The sequence below is a fragment of the Rhinoderma darwinii genome, chromosome 10 (genome assembly GCF_050947455.1).
Source record: "Rhinoderma darwinii isolate aRhiDar2 chromosome 10, aRhiDar2.hap1, whole genome shotgun sequence".
NCBI lineage: Eukaryota > Metazoa > Chordata > Amphibia > Anura > Rhinodermatidae > Rhinoderma > Rhinoderma darwinii.
Genome location: NC_134696.1, coordinates 15,852,954 through 15,870,624, shown reverse-complemented (window position 1 = coordinate 15,870,624; position 17,671 = coordinate 15,852,954). Strand labels below are relative to the sequence as shown.

General features: G+C 44.7%; 1 protein-coding gene and 1 long non-coding RNA gene across 2 annotated transcripts; both read right to left on the bottom strand.

Moving 5' to 3' along the window:
- Positions 1-977: 977 nt before the first annotated feature.
- Positions 978-13,474, bottom strand: LOC142661795 (uncharacterized). The gene is made up of 3 exons (XR_012850819.1): positions 13,226-13,474; positions 4,306-4,401; positions 978-1,324 (listed from the first exon to the last, which is right to left on the bottom strand). It is a non-coding gene; the product is annotated as an uncharacterized LOC142661795 (long non-coding RNA).
- A 2,954-nt stretch (positions 13,475-16,428) lies between these two features.
- On the bottom strand, positions 16,429-17,010 carry LOC142662377 (heat shock protein 30C-like). The gene has a single exon (XM_075840603.1). The coding sequence runs from the start codon at positions 17,008-17,010 to the stop codon at positions 16,429-16,431; it is 582 nt and encodes a 193-aa protein (XP_075696718.1).
- Positions 17,011-17,671: the final 661 nt, after the last annotated feature.

Below are 17,671 nucleotides of genomic sequence, written 5' to 3'. Positions count from 1 at the left end.
ACGTGTCTCGTGTAAACAGGAGGTAATGAGACATTGAGGGTGATAAGAAACCTGTAACCTACTGTCCTCTCTGCATGTACCATTTATTGTTCCCTGTTATCAGCCATTTCAGGCTGCGGAGAAGCCGACCGTAATGTTTCTCAATGCGATGAGTATCTCCGGCTCCCACGTAGTGACTACACCATCCCCCACACTCTAATGCTTCCGCTTCTAGCCCAAAAGAAAAATGAGGGTGTGGATTGTCACCCCGTCCTGCACAGCGGGTGACCAGGAGGGAAAATGCCAAAAGGGGCTTCTGTCCCTTCGCTCTTGAGATTGGCGGGGGTCCCCGAGGTGAGACCCTCAGAATCAGAATGTCATTGCGTGTCCTAGGGATATGCCATAGCCTATGATGGGAATACCCCTTAAAGGGGTTGTCCACTTTTTTTGGGAGTTGATGCCTTTAAGAGCCGCTACTGGCCTCGGCGTTGGGGACACTGCTTGGCAATTGATCATTTCCTTAGTAGAGAAATAAAGCCTTACGTGACCCCCCAAACCAATCAGTGCAAGGTCCTCCCGAGAGGGACTAACATAAGGTTTGTTTGTAGTCTGATCATAGAAACGCATAGTTCTGCACAGGAGCTGTATACACAAATGGGGTTATTATTATTTTTTCAAAATAGCTTCATTTTCTATTATTGCCAAACATTTATAATGGAATTTCTACATAGACCGCAGGTGCCCGTTCCCCATTCAACAGGCAAAACACCTTCCTTGTATTGGTCCAATTAATTTTTTTTAAAAATTGTAAAAAAAGTTCCAAATTCTTCGATGCTGACGGAGTGCACGGTTCAGAAAGAAAACTTCCTGTGCCTGAGCTGAGTTTCCGTAGCAGTGTAAGGACACACAAATATAGATGGACAACGCTGATCCACATGAATCGGTTGTTAATTTTTTAAAAACCTTTGCGCCCGTTTTCTTCCCGTTATGATGTCATCTTTCCAGTTAAACTTTTTTATTTTTGAACATATTTTCTCCTAATAAAGCTGCAGCTGAAAATAATCATACAAGGTAAATAAGATAAATTCTACACGTATACAGTTTTATGATGGTCGTTGGTTCCGAGGTGTTTGGCGGCCTCGCCGGAGTCTGCGTGTGGCCGTTGACACGACGACTTGTACAAGGTGGAGTAACACAGATGAGCAGCGGCTGGGACACGATTGAACGTCGCTTCATCGCGTGGAGCAAGACTCTCCCATCTGTCCGTCCCAAAATAATGGTCGGATTTAAAGGGGACAGGACGATGGAAGTTTCGGAACACACAGACCCTCTTTGGAATAACAACCTGTTGAAGGGTATATATAAAAAATATTTATATGTTTGTCTAGTTGCTAAGCACATTTAAAAAAATACCTTTATTTTATTCAACAGTAGCGCTGCGTTCCCAATTCTGCGGATTGTCATTGGAAACAGTCAGCAAGCTTGTAGGAAAAGCAAACTGTCCCCCCTCCGTTATAGGAATGTGTGTTGACTACATCAGATGACTGTGCAGAGCCTAGTGTAAAGATAACATGCCAGAATGCAAATCACTGGCGCCAAGCTCTGTGCAGGCGCTAAAGAAGCTGGGAATGCTAGGAGATTTCAGCTCTGAAGCCTGCCGAACAGTGAGTGCAGCTCTGGAGTATAATACAGGATGTAACTCAGGATCAGTACAGGATAAGTAATGTAATGTATGTATGTACACATTAACTCCACCAGCAGAATAGTGAGTGCAGCTCTGGAGTATAATACAGGATGTAACTCAGGATTAGTACCGGATAAGTAATGTAATGTATGTACACAGTGACTCCACCAGCAGAATAGGGAGTGCAGCTCTGGAGTAGAATACAGGATGTAACTCAGGATCAGTACAGGATAAGTAATGTAATGTATGTACACAGTGACTCCACCAGCAGAATAGTGAGTGCAGCTCTGGAGTATAATACAGGATGTAACTCAGGATCAGTACAGGATAAGTAATGTAATGTATGTACACAGAGACTCCAGCAGCAGAATAGTGAGTACAGCTCTGGAGTATAATACAGGATGTAACTCGGGATCAGTACAGGATAAGTAATGTAATGTATGTACACAGTGACTCCACCAGCAGAATAGGGAGTGCAGCTCTGGAGTAGAATACAGGATGTAACTCAGGATCAGTACAGGATAAGTAATGTAATGTATGTACACAGTGACTCCACCAGCAGAATAGTGAGTGCAGCTCTGGAGTATAATACAGGATGTAACTCAGGATCAGTACATGATAAGTAATGTAATGTATGTACACAGTGACTCCACCAGCAGAATAGTGAGTGCAGCTCTGGAGTATAATACAGGATGTAACTCGGGATCAGTACAGGATAAGTAATGTAATGTATGTACACAGTGACTCCACCAGCAGAATAGTGAGTGCAGCTCTGGAGTATAATACAGGATGTAACTCAGGATCAGTACAGGATAAGTAACATTTCTTAACATTTTCTGTAGAATAATTTTGTATTTGTGGCTTCGTGTTTCAAACATCAGATGTTTTATGAAAATATGTCTCACATCTCAAGCCTGACGGGTTTATGTAGATCGGGGGCCCTAAGATGTGGCTTAAAGCCCTTGAGTTCCAAAGAAAAATCTTTGCTAGAGTCCCCCAACTATCACACAGCTTGTATAGGAGTGGCGTCCTATTATGCATCAGCGAGGTTTAGGGACCCCTCAGGGACCAGATGTGACTGCACCTCGGATATATCACTGGTCCATACAATGACGTGCTGTTGTGCCAGGAAGCGGCTGCGGACGTGTCGTATGTATACTCGCCAACTTCTGAAAAGGGACATCGGGGAGATTCTGTAAGGGGTCAGAGAAAGTGACCCCTCCGGAGCCCCTGAACTACTGCAGACCGCAGACCAGACCCCTAAATAAAGACCAAAACCAAATTCCCCCTAAAGGAAGACTGAAGACCAAACGCCCCCATAAGGCCTGGTTTACACGAGCGTGTGCGTTTTGCGTGCGCAAAAGGCACATAACAGCTCCGTGTGTCATCAGTGTATGATGCGCGGCTGCGTGGTTTTCGCAGCCGCCATCATTATGACACCCATTGTTTGGATGTTTGTAAATAGAAAAGCATGTGGTGCTTTTCTGTTTACATTCAGAGTTTGACAGCTGTTGCGCGAATCACGCAGTTCGCACAGAAGTCCTTCTGTGCGGCATGCGTGGTTTTCACGCACCCCTTGACTTCAATGAGTGCGTGATGTGCAAAAAACGGCGAAATATAGAACATGTCGTGAGTTTTAAACAGCGGACTCACGCTGCGCAAAACCCACGGACTGTCTGCACTGCCCCATAGACTTGTATAGGTGCGTGCGACCCGCGTGAAAAGCACGCGCATCACACGGACGTATATCACGCTCGTGTAAACAAGGCCTAATACAGACCCGACATACAGATCTCTGTTGCTGCCCTCTTCATCGCTCCCAGGCGCTGCTGCGAGTGTCACGACGTTGTTTGCGGCGGCGGCGCCCGGGAGTGAAGAGTAGTAGAGGAACGGGGGGGGGAGTATATTCTGCGCGCGGGATATTTGCCCTTTTTCTGGGAGCGTTTACAAGTATTTACACGTGAGATTGCTGCAGCTATTCAGGGGCCCAACGGGTAAAGCCCTGTTCACATGGCAAAATTCCGCCTCCCAATCATTTCAATGGGAGTCTGGCGCTTCTTTTCCCACTAGCAGATTTATTAGCCAGCAGGAAAAAGAAGCGTCCTGCCCGATCTTTGGGCGGATTCCTCCCGAACCTCCCATTGAAGTCAATGGAAGGAGGAATCTTCCTGCCGACAGCAAGAATAATTACGCGGCGGATTTTGCGGCAAGACCCGCCGTGAAAAATCTGCCATGTGAACTGACCTTGAAGGTGCCCACAACCACATGCATCAAAAACTGCACCCGAAAACTGCGTGTGTGATTCCCGCCGTAAGCAGCTTCTTTCTATTAGATTGCATGTAAGGGCCTGAGCACGATTACTGGGGGGTTGTAAGACATAATGATGAGTTATTGGGGAGCCGGAGGCCCATGTACTGTCCCTGCACAGGGGTCCTCTGCTGTGTGGCCCCGTCCACTTGATGCCCCCCCACCCCCTCTCCGTTTTCTGAGGATACAGGTTGACACATGGCGTTCCTGAGCTGGGCCCCTCTTTCTCAGGGGTCCCGTTGCCGCCATCTCCATGATTGAGCCTCGCTGTCCTCACGTGTTTTTATTTTCCCGCCCTTTCCACGCGGTCGTCTCTGGTCACCGCGTCCGTTTACCTTGTCATACGTTAGATCTGCAGTCCCGCAGATTTCATACATTCTTTATAGGCCTGAAGTAGATCCCGGCAGTTTTCTTCACCTTTCTCTGCTGCGCTGCAGGAACAAGACGACAAACACAAGTTACTGCCGCACTTCTGTGTATAGCTGCAGGGGCGGCCTATCCAGACAGGACTTCATTATCTGTGTCTGGGAAAGCTGGGTGACAACCAAAGTGTCCGCCATTGCAGCTCCCTACAGACATTGTCACCCAGCTTTTCTAGAGTCCTGAATGGCAATACAGGGATGTGTGCACAATGATTTGATCCATAAGTTCACACTGAGTATTTTGGCGCTGTGTTTGACGCGGAAACCGCGTCAAAAACAGCGCCAAACAATACCAGAAATCGCCTCCGATTGATTATAATGGGAGGCAGAGGTGTTTCTTTCCCGCTCGCGGGAAAAAGAAGCAACGTGCCCAATCTTCGGGTGTTTTCGTCTCTGACCTCCTATTGACATCAATGGGAGACAGAGAAAGCGGTTTTCGCAGTGTTTTTTTTGACCGCGGCACTCAATGCCTGCGGCCGAAAAACAGGGTGCATGCAGGTTAAAATCTAGTTATTTTTACGCCTGCAGAAAACTCTGTGTGAACAGGGCCTAATTTTCATGTCAGTGTGTAATATGATGTGTTCTATCGCCATCTTGTGGTGCAGCGCTGTAACATCACACTAAACTCTATATGATTCTTTGTAGACTGGATGGGGGTTGTTGTCCAAAGAAACCAAAGCAAATAACATAATTAAATCAAATAATAATAGAAAAATATCAAATAATATAGAAAAATTAAAATGATGTGTTCTAGGAAATTCATTATCCACCGGACAGAACGAGATCCGTACAACTCCATATATAATGTACGATAACCGCAAGCACTTGTATTCACTAGAATTATATACTGTTTTGTACTCCTTTCACAGCCAGAGCTGCATTCGGAAGTCTTCAAGCCCCTACTTGGGTCTATCAGCCGTGTACAGACAGAGATACCTCGAAAAGCTTAGCCGAGATCCCATAATTCCCTGCTGTCTGGTGTTATAAAACACTACAACTCCCACAGTGCCCTTCATCAGACCTCCATACAGCTCTTACAAGGCACCACAGCAGAGTGTACTCTATAACGGGAGAATTTTAAATGCAGCTCTGGATGGAATTGGCGTATAAGGGTATGTTCACACGCAGTGGTTTCAGATGTAATTCAGGCCGTTTACGCCTGAAAAAACGGCTCCATTACGCCTGCAAACATCTGCCCATTGCTTGCAATGGGTTTTACGATGTTCTGTTCCCACGAGGCTTAATTTTACGCGTCGCTGTCAAAATACGGCGCGTAAAAAGACGCCCGTGAAAAAGAAGTGCATGTCGCTTCTTGGGACATTTTTGGAGCCATTTTTTATTGACTCCATTGAAAAACAGCTCCAACAACGGCTTTAAAATACGCCACGAAAAACGCGAGTTGTTACAAAAACGGCTGAAAATCAGCAGCTGTTTTCACTTGAAAACAGCTCTGTATTTTCAAACGTTTTTTGCACACTGCGTGTGAACATACCCTAAGGCGTTGTGTGACTCAGGAACACTGCAAGACCCTGAATTAACAGGGGGAGTAGCGACATGTGAGGTCCTGCAGCCTGAGACCTAACAGAGATACCCGGAGAATTCTGAATGCAGCCTTGGATGTGACTGGAGTACAAGAAATCATGAAACAGAATTCAGCTCTGGATGTGATTAGGTTATAAGACAACATGTAACTCAGAAGCAGACGAGGGAATCTACAGGGGTAGAGGGGAGATGAGAGATCCTGCAGCCTAAGAACTCACAGGAAATCAGGTGAATTCTGAATGCAGCTCTGAATGTGACTGGAGTATAATTCCACATGGAACTGAGGAACACTAAAAGACACTCATTGAGCAGGGGCAGTAGAGAGATGTGAGATCCTGCAACCTGAGTTGCAACAGGAAAATAAAAAAATTCTGAATGCAGCTCTGGATGTGACTAGAGTATAAGACATGATTAAACTCAAGATGGGTGCAAAGCAAAGTAACTAAACGTTATATGTAAATGCTATAAATAATTTGATATTTAAGGCTGCGGCTATTAGGGCATGCTGGGAGTTGTAGTTTCACAACAGCTGGAGACCCCGGTCTCACTAAATCAGTCAGATGTTTCATTTCATCTCCTAAACCAGTAGATCCAGTGGATTATCAGGTCATGATGTGATTGGGCGATGGTATAATTGCTCAGTGACCCCCATCATACAATTCTGTAACATCAGGAGAGCGACGGAATCCAGAAACGTCTTCCAGAACATTCTTAGCGCTCTGCCCCGCAGGCCTGACTGCTCTTCATTTCCTGCTCGGCTTACAAACAGCAAGGACATAGGTCACGGAGCAGGCGGCGCAATCACTGCGAGACATGAGAGTCCCGGCGAGGACATCTGCAGGATGCAGAGGGTTAATCCTGTCATTTACAGGCCACTATAAGGGAATTAGGGACCCCGTCCAGGTCTTACTATAAGGCTCCCTTATTACTAGTTCTGCCCCTGACGACAGCTTTAGATTAGGATTCGCTTCTCGCCTCCTCCTCGTGTCTGTCCGCAGATAGGGAAATAACGGGAGACGTGTAACTGTAGATAAGGAGGATACTGCGCCTGTAGTCAGAGGATAGGAGGAGTAGTCGATTGCTCGTCTTATCTAAATGAAGCCAAATCATTGTATGATGAACAGTTCTGCAACTTTCTAATATACTTTGTGTTTCAATTCCTTCACCATTTTCAAGATCTCTACATGTTGTCAGTGAACAGAAACATTCTTCTATACCTCAAGTTTCAGAAAATCCACCCTGACCTAATACTTCTCACAGATTAGAGTTTGTTACAATGTATCCAGTCTAGACAATGCTCCGTCAGCTAAACAGTCCGGACTACAGACTGATACAGTGTAACAAACCCTCAGGAGTGGAGAGAGATTTGTGCGGCTAATGTATTTAGCTCAGAGAGGATTGTCTAGACTGGATACAATTGTAGCAAACTCTCAGCTGTGAAGAGCATTAGATCTGTATTGGTTTAAAGCATTTTGGATGTAAACAAGAATGTTTCCATTCACTGACAGCAAACAGATGGTGAAAACGGGAGAAAGTTGAAGAACTTTTTTATTATACAAGGATAAGGCTTTATTTATAAGACTGGACCATCCTTTTAATGAAACCCTTTCCGCTAACACTTGGTGCCCAACCAAACCGTTAACTCCCATCAAATTACCCCTCGTCATGAATTTCCATTCACCATTGACTCAAGAACGGCCAAAAATACCAAATGGCCCAAAAAAGGCACAAGGCCGGTCCGTTGTTGGACAGGTGACTATTCGGTGTCTGTCTTGGAAACCAGTGACGTACATAGTAAAGCAATGATAAAAATAGGAACCCTTTCAGGAGCTGCTTGGCACCACCACATTCCCCACCACCCTGAACAGGAGGTCCTGGTGCCCCCATCATGTTTTCTACTTCCTTGTAACATTGCGGCACATAAGGAGACCACAACCTGTAATATCCCCCTCTCTCCAGGGGCCGTGTGCTTTGCCTCTACTGCACATATGGCCTCGGAAGGGTAAGGCCCCGTGCACACGACCATATTTTTCATCCATCCATAAATAATGTCCGTAAATACGGTCCGTAGTGGATCAGTATTTACGGATCCATTAAAAAAACTGAGGAATATGGGTAATCCCCTGTGTCGGATTTCTATGGCACGGAAACCCATCCAGAAAAAATACGGAGAGGCATCCATAGCCCTTAGAAATGAATGTGTCCGTAATTACGGATGGAAAATACGGTGGTGTGCGCGGGGCCTAGCTTGAAGCTCCTGGGCCCCAATGCACAATTTGTAACAGGCCCCCCCACCTACCACGCGCCATTTATAATATTGCTGTCTTCGTATGTAGCAGAGCGGTTATGGGGCACCTCTGCACCCCCATATCTACACTCCTGTACGCTCTTGTTGGAAACAATTGTTCATGGCCCTAAAAATAGGCACTCCAACTACAACTTCCAATATGCCATGTTAGTCCGGACGCTGGGAGCTATAGATAGGTCGCCCTCTTCTGGTGCATACTGGTAATACCTCGATCTGTACACCGTGCACAGAACTCGACTCGCCACATTATTCCTGCATAACTGCACCCCGGCTATCCTGCCCTTTATCTGTAGTTAATGAGGCCCAGGCTGACTCAGCAACCCCCCCTGCGCTGTACAGGCTGCGGGCAGGGAGTGGCAGCCCCCGGGGGTTGTGCTGTCAGATAAAGAGCCAGCTCCCTGTCAGTCTGAATCAGCAGCCATTCATGTGGACAGTGTCTGGGAGCCAAGTAATGGCCGACATCATGAGCGCAGGAAACTGTCCCGCACGTTCTCTACACCGCAGGCAGGGGGCGCAGACGTGTGATTGACATTTGTTTAATTAGGTTGTGCAACACATGCAGATCTTAACCTTGGGACGGTGATAAATGCTGCCAAGGAAGTTTTCACACCTTGAGAATAGGCTATTTATTTATCACAGTTTTATTGTGGCGGCGTTATTGGTAAAGTGACAACCGGGTCCGTGGCCAAATTGGCATCCCTTTTGCAGCATCTTCTCAGCAACTGCCCCTTGGTACATGTGAAAATCACAGTTTGTCACCCAAATAATAGTACCATACAGTGCCCATATAATACTGCAATGCAGTATCCATATAGTAGTGCTATACTGTGCATAAATAATACTTCAATATACAGCACCAGATACCATTACCATACAGTGCCCATATAATACTGCCATACAGTACAGCATACCAGTCCCAGTACCATACAGTGCCCACATAATACTGCCATACATTGCCTACATAATATACTGCCATACAGTACAGCATACCAGTCCCAGTACCATACAATGCCCACATAATACCGCAATGCAGTACAGTGCTATACTGTGCATATTAATATACCACTATACAGCCCCAGATACCAGTACCATACAGTGTCCACATAAAACTGCCAACATAAAAGTGCCACATTGTGCCTAAATATTGTCACCATTTGGTGCCTACATAATGCAGCCATGCCAAAATATTACAACCGTACAGCACCGAAATAATATACTGCCATACAGTGCCCACATAGTACTGCCGTACCGTGCCCACATAATACTGCCATACCGTGCCCACATAATACTGCCATACCGTGCCCACATAGTACTGCCGTACCGTGCCCACATAGTACTGCCGTGCACTGCCCACATTATGGTGTTGTATAAATGTGCCATACTGTACTTACATAATACTGCCATACAGCGCTGAACTAAGCATTGCCATCACCATGAGAACTTCCGGATTACCAGAGGCCGGAGGAGCTATCACGTGTATATAAATATATATTTTATGAGACAACCGCAGTCTGTACAGTCCTCCTATCTACTTCATACAGGCTTGGCAGTGCCCAGTTGCTAGATAGAAAAAGTCAAAGTCATTTTATGAGCGGATCACTGTAACCATGGTAATATGCCAGGGAAAATGTGGGTCACTCGCAGCTCTGGCGGGATAGACCAGGAAGAATCTGACATTGTGTTTGTAATAAGGCTGCTGGCGCATAACGAAATATCATTGAAAGCTGCTTAATACCGGAGCAGTGACAGCCCAGATGCCCAGGAGGCTGCCACCCTGGCACGTATATGGTCATTGGCATCTCCCATTGCAATATTCTCTCTTATAGGTTGATTATGTGGATGTTGGGGGTAAAAAAATGGATGGGGGAGTTTATCTGGGCTACAGGCCCTTCAATCAGATATGTGTGGCAAAGGGAGCCACAGTGCTTACACTTGTAGTCCATGTGGCACTGCTGCCATGACGGGGCGCCCATTGAAATCAAGGAAGGTCTATTCTGTGCATTTGTTACAATGGGTGTTTGTTGCATTGTAACAAATCATCAGCTAGATGAGCAGGGCTAGGTCAGGATGGGTTTTTAGCCTCTAAAACAGATTCCCCCCCCATTCACTGACAGCAAGCAGATGTCATGGAAATGTTAAAAAATTGTTAAACAAAAGTATGGTGGAAAGCTGCAGAACTTTTTCATGATGGGTTTTATTGTTATTTACATAGGAGTGGACGAGTCCTTTCCACACATACACCTGTCAGATCAGTAGTTTAGACTTTGACAGCAAGCGGATGTAGTGGCCCTGGCACCTGTAGCTTGTGATAACAAGAGGTCATTGCCCTAAATGATAATACAGCGGTGACATTCCCTGCATGCTGTGCCCGAGCCCGTAATACTGATCCTCATATCTAACCAGCGCTTCACTATAAGAAAACATTCCCTGATATTCACATTATAGTACCACTGATTGCTGCTACAGTTATAACACCCCTCTATCTATCTATCTATCTATCTATCTATCTATCTATCTATCTATCTATCTAGCGTTTGGGTGGAAGTTTTCTGTCTGATGATTCTTTCACAGGAAGGTAAGAATATCTATAATCTATACGTTGCCTTGTCTTCATATTTCCCTGTCGTTTCGAGTCTCCAGGCCCGCGGCTCTTGGTGCGCTGTGAGGTTTCAGATGTGGGGCAGTGACCGGCTCCATAAATATATCTGCGGTGTCAGTGACTTCTTGTATTACTTGTTTACTCCTGGACACCGAGATCTAGTGATATATGAATCGTAGACGACCGCCCGCAGACCCTGCCACTACACACAGCGCCGGCTCATTTACCCTGACAAGTGGGCCTATGTGCACCGGCAGCTGTCAGGGCATAATGGGAGTTGTAGTTTCTCAACATCCTGAGAGCCACCGGTTGCAGATCACTGATCTACACAATAGGAGTTTCATGTTAAAGGGGAACTCTAACAACCCATTAGAAATTATTCAGACCCTGATGATTATTTCATAGCCTCACAGGTTGCTGAGCAGCGCCCTGAATAAACTGCGGCTGGTGATGTCATCACTGGAGCCACAGGAAAGGAAGATGGCGGCCGGGCCCCAGCGCTGGATTGTAGATCTCTCTTAGTAATCATTTCTTATTCTATTCTGATTTTAATGAATGTCATTCTGATTTCTTAGAACGTTTACATAAGTTATAACACTCAGGGCCTTAAAGGGGTTCTCAAAATTGGACTAACCCTACTTATTAGAAGAATCCATTGACAATAAACGGACAACACAGTGCCCCCCCCCTTATGGGAACCCCCAGCGATCAGCTGTGATCTGTGGAGAAAACTGGCAGTAAGTGTTTAATTTCCCTGCAGAGCCACCACAGGGGAAATAAAGTATTACATAGTGCCCATTCATATCAATATGCTGTCTGTGTAATACAGGACGGGTCCGAGAGAGAGAGAGGGAGAGAGAGGGAGAGAGAGAGCAAGAGAGAGAGAGAGAGAGAGCGCAAGAGAGAGAGAGAGAGCGCAAGAGAGAGAGAGAGAGAGCGAGAGAGAGAGAGAGAGAGCGAGAGAGAGGGAGAGAGAGAGGGAGAGACGCTCTATGTAACCGCTCTCCACTCCAGCCAAGAGATGAGGATCCTGAACAGACGACCCCCAAAATTAACTCCGAATTTTTTTCTAATAGGGAGTATGACAATGGGAAGTAAAAAAAGTGAAAACGAGATAAATGGTTTTGCCCATAGCAACCAATTAGATTTGAATTCTTATTTTTTTGTAGAATGAATTTTAAGATTTTTTAATAATTATCATAAAAAGGGAATAATAATAATAATACAATAATAACAAAATCTAAAAATAAAAATAATTATAATAATAATAATAATAATAAATAATAATTATAATTATTAAATTTTATTAATTATTAATAATTTTTGTCTCCATCTTTTTACCAAAAAGTGCAATTTTCTCAATGACCCGGTTTCGGGCCGACACACTGGGGCCCATAGAATTGTAAACGGGAAATATTCCTCCCAGGAAGTGGAATTGTGGGTAAAATAAATATGAGCTGGATGATAGAAGAGATTCTGACCACCAGACATGAACTACACATTGTGATTTGCCTTCCGGACCTCCGGGATCACATCCCCCACATCTGATTGTCACAAACATTTCAGTGACGTTGTGGAATATTTTTTCATTATGAATATATATATATGACACTTCTCCGTCCTCATGATTCGTCACGTGGCCGGCGTACAGTCTATATCCTGGGGAGACGCAGACATCCCCCATCTATATTCAATTACTGCAAGTAAAGATATCAGAATATGTAGATAATGCCTCATATAATCTCTAATAATCCAGAGTAATCCAGATAATCTACAGCCGTATTTCCCAAATTAATTAATCTAGAACTGGGATATATATCTCCATGGACGACGAGGATCTGACATTTTATAGAAGCTGTCATTTTAAGTTATCCAGGCTGATCTATCTATCTATCTATCTATCTATCTATCTATCCATCTATCTATCTCAAGAATTTGTGCAGACGGAAAGTGTCAGAACTTTGGAGTCGAGGCTTAAAGTACAAACCGGTGTGACAGATATACTACAGATGACGGGTATGAGCATTTGACCGTGGATGAGGCCTCACTGTATGAGAAGGGATATTGGATAAAATAGATATTTTGTATCACATGGATGGTCCATTAAATATTGAGAAAATATTTATAATATACTATTGTATAATACTGTATAATGTAATACAATATCATTTAATGTAACAACCTGTAAAGTATAGCATAATAATATCTTATAATCTTACGTGATAAAATATAATATAATGCAATGTAATCTAACCTTAGGTATTAAGTAATGTAATATATAATATAATGGGATTTAATAAAATATAATGTAATATAATATATAGAAAATAAAATCTGCTTATGGCCGGCACCTTCCATTTCTCGATAACGCGAGGGTCACTCACCATTTTTCCATGGCGACTCTGAGTTCAGTGCAGGCGTTTTCTACAGGCGCTGCGTTGACCTCCTCTACGGTCTGCGCTGATTCTTCGGCTGGAGCGTCGGACATATTGGCTGCTGGATCCGGTCAGTGTGCGGAGCTGCGAACGCTTAACACACGGCTGTACTTTTAGGAGCTCTCTATCTGCGTGACTGGCCCAGCTCCCCCCCTTTGATCCCTATCTGTGTCTCGTAGGCAGTGGACTGAGAATTTTATCACACTGACAGGAGGTAGAGCTGGGCCAGCCCATCAGCAGGGAGGGTGGGAAGAGGGCAGGGGAGGGGAGCCTGCGAGTAGTCAATTCACCAAACCAAAAACAATTGAGGTTCGGTAGCAAAAGTAGTGATCAAGGGGTTAAGGGCGCCGCCAGTCTGAGATGGCTGATAACAGAGAACCATAGATTGCACTCAACTCTACAGAACGTACCGATAAGATAGACTGCAGGTGAAGTGTCTCTTTAAAACATGTCTTCCTTGATGTGCGTCATTGTGACCTTCGTTGTATTTATTAATATATGACAGACTGGGGCGTGATGGCGAATTTAGTCACGTGACACGTGCATTAGTCTATAGAATGTCATTGAGTCGTGCAGCACCGGTGGAATTGTTCTATGGGAAACGAGGGGTAAAAAAAAAAGTTTGGAAAGTGCAAAAATGATCATGCCCTAAAGAGTTAAATAAAGGCTCCAGACAAAGTTTTCAGCTGGCGTCGGCTGATTTTCTAACAGGAAGAAATGGGCAAAGTTGCAGTAGACGAAAAATTTTTGACCTGACTGTAGACTATAATGCCAGCCGAGCTTCATGGTAGATCGCCCTCTGTCAAGACATAGTGCCAACCTGTTGTATTAGCAAAGGATAGTGTCAACCACACAACCTGGTAGAAGGTCTTGGAGGATCCGCTGATTTAGACTCTGCTACATCATTGTGAAAAAAAAATTTTTTCTAAGCTCAACGTCAGCACTTTTTGGAAAACCTTTGAAGTTCATTGACCTGTGAGGACATTTCTGGCTGGGTGGTAACATGTGCTCCATTAAACAGTAAATAAAGACCGGGATTGAGAGAGGCGCAGGTGGAGTGGACTTAATAAATCAGTAGCATTCCGTGAGCCGCGGCTATTAATATCACCAATTAACTTCATGAAAGTGTATTTCCCAAGATCCGTGAACAGACTGTTCTGCTCGGTTTCTCAGGGTGGACAATAAAACTGCTACGTGTGTTTGTTAAAAGTCCCATGTCTTTCCTTTCAGTAATGGCTGAGACAGTTACATACCTCCCAATGCACCTCAAAGGGGGTGGAGCTTGTGTGAATGTGCGCCAAAGTTTTTGGGAGTTTTTGAAGGCACTCCTTGGTGGGTCAGTGATAAGGATTAAAATGTCATGCAAATGGAGATACAAATGTCCGGAGGTGTGCATTTATATTGATTTCTATGGAAAACAAAGTTAGAGGAGGAGTTAGCTACTTCCTCCCTTACTAATGTCACCATTGCTTCACTTCCCATCATTTGTTCTGTAAGAAAAACTACAAACCCTTGTAGCCTTATAAGTCATACATGGGCGTGAAGGCTCTGATCTGTCAGACATCTCTTAGGGAATGCAAACTTTTGGTCATTTGGTCACTGATACCAGATCACGTTTTACACTCTACAGGCAGAGACACTTTAACATGTCTCTACACAGTGAGAGGAATTGGAGGGTGAGGGTTCTCTCACTGTGATTGACTGCCAGGGATAACTGAAAGAGTAAGGGGTAGGACACTCTCGGTGACCAAGAGACAGCAATATCTGCCTCATGGAAGCTAATATGGCTGACAATGGTCACTTCCTATTCCAAAAACTGATGATAGAAGAAGTCTGGAGGACAAATAACGGGGTATTCAAGAGAAAGAGACTGCTCATAAGGATTCAGGACCCCCAGGTAAGTTTTGTAAGGTTTACATTTTGCCCTGTTGTTTCTTCCTCTCATAGGGCTTATTTCGAAGTATCGTGTACCACGTTTTTTTTATGGTTTCCTTAGCTGGCGACATCGGCATAGCTTGAGATCCTCTCCTCCTTTGTCCCTATGACAACACATTCTGTCTGTGATCTGCCAGCCTTGTCATAAGGGCATTGAGGATCCAAGTCACATCTCAACTGACTTATATAAGAGTTTCCCATTGTAAATATTTTATTTGGGTCTTTATTTCTTGGCAATGTGGTTGTGGAGGGGCCGGCAGCATAAACTTTTTGTCTTCCTGCTCGAGTTTTTCTTTCATTTATAGAGAGTGATCTCCAGCTGTTACAGAACTACAACTTCCATCATGCTATAAGTTGAAGTTTGGCGACAGCAGGAGAGCTACAGGTTTTATAGCATGCTACTATCGCCCTCTATTGACTAAATTTGGTATTAGATAAAAAAATAAGCAACTTTTTTGATTACGCTGTTTTTTTAATATATTTTTTGTGTCAATAACTGCAGTGCCGACATTAATATAAACTGATTATCACCAATTTAAGAGACACATCCAAGTACATAAACCAAAGAACAATCAATACTCTGACTGTAAGGATGACATACAAGAACCATGAAGATTAAACCCCTCGTTTCATGTACACAGCATATTACATGTAAAGCAGCTCATTATGGAAATCATCATAAATTCAATTTTCCCCAAAAAATTGGTTTGTCAAATCTAGGGGGCACATGATGGTTTTATGCGGATTAAAATGAACAGCCCATGCAGATTATAGAGGCAGCCCATACAGGTGCTATACGGCCCGTAAGAAAGGGACGACCCATTTGTTATGGGTTGTGTGGACCGGCACAGGGCTCCCTCTATCCACCATCAGCAAACCAATATGGGGAAACAACCTTTAAACCTAAAAGGTGGTCTACAAGTGCCAGTTCCGCCAGTCCTGGGATGGCGTGTTGCAATGGAAACTGTAGTGTAGGGGGCTCAATTGTGATTTTTGCTCTGGAGTCCACTCTTCTCTTTGGGCACCCCTGGTGGACATGTCATGAATTATTCTCCCGATCATGTCCCTCATACCTGTATAGTTTGGCTGTGCTCATGTGTAGGGGAGGAGATCAGATAGTCTAGTCGAAATGCGAGTCCTTTGCACTAGGCAAAATTGAACTTTTTGGTGTGATATACATGGGTGACCCTAAATGCGGTGATATTCCATGTGAGACCTTAATATCGACGTGAGGCCCGGCCCACTTGTATGGGAACATTTCTCTCGTGTGGAGTTGGCAGCGCCAAGCATTGAGTCTGAATGTAGAGTTGCCCATCGTTGGACAAGGAGCACAGGACGTCCTCAGGATTCACGTCCTCCGGGAGCTCGGCTTCTCTATGGAAATCCCGGATTTCATGATGGCAGCCGCCATTCTCGGTCTCCGTCTTCTTGTCACGTCTTCCGGTCACGACCACTTTCTTGCCTTCCGTCTTTACTGTAAGCTCTTCAGGAGAAAAAGGACTCACGTCCAAGGTGAGCTCAAACTTCTCCTTTCTAGGTTGGGCCATCAATGAATGAGGGTTGGACACAGCGGCTACAGAGTATCTGTTCCAGGTTGGAGTTCTTCTCATGTCCACGTCCGCCGGTGGCAATGCCTGGGGGACCTGGTGGAGATGGTCCATCCTCCTCTCTAGCTCAGTCCTCATGTTCATCATGTCTTGATCCAGCTGTCTGGCCAGGAGGTCAATGTCTTGTTCTGGTACCAGCGTAGGATTCCTATAAGGGTTGTATGAGTATCGGAGTTGCCTGTTAGGATACATCTTATTTCCCTGGAGGTTCTTGCCTTGGGTTGAGCTGGTGGCAGTATGTCCGGCTGTCAGTGTCTGCTCTCTGGCTGCTCACTTCTGAAGGACGTCCCGGCTCCTGCCTCTTATATATCTACTCGTCCTACTCCTAATTAATACGCGTGAAGAGAAGGGATGACAGGTCCTTCATGAATAATTTAAGACATATGGTTAAGTCATTGCCCAAATTACAAAGCCTGGGGAATGTGACATAACCAGTCATGGGGAGTGTGTTCTCTAGAACAGAACAGTAGCGTCCAGGATTATTATTTCTTGGTACTGAGATGTCAAATTAGGGGGAGCCCCAATTATGGTTCCAGCCACAACTACGCTTCATGAATGGTCCAACACTTGTTTGCCTTCTGACCCTTTGTACGAAATGTCATATGTGTGATCCTCATCTCTTATATACTAATGTAATGGTACCTTTAGGGTAGGACTGCACACAGCAGAATTTCCATTGCGTAAAGCAGCGGCGGAAATATAAAAACAAATGTTCATACTTACCCCCTCCCTCTTCTCTGTGCGTAGTCCGGCATTCTTGCAGGAGTTTACGTTGCAGGTCATGTGACCGCTGAAGCCCGTGATTGGCTGCAGCAGTCACATGGGATAAAACGTCATCCCAGGAGGACTGGAG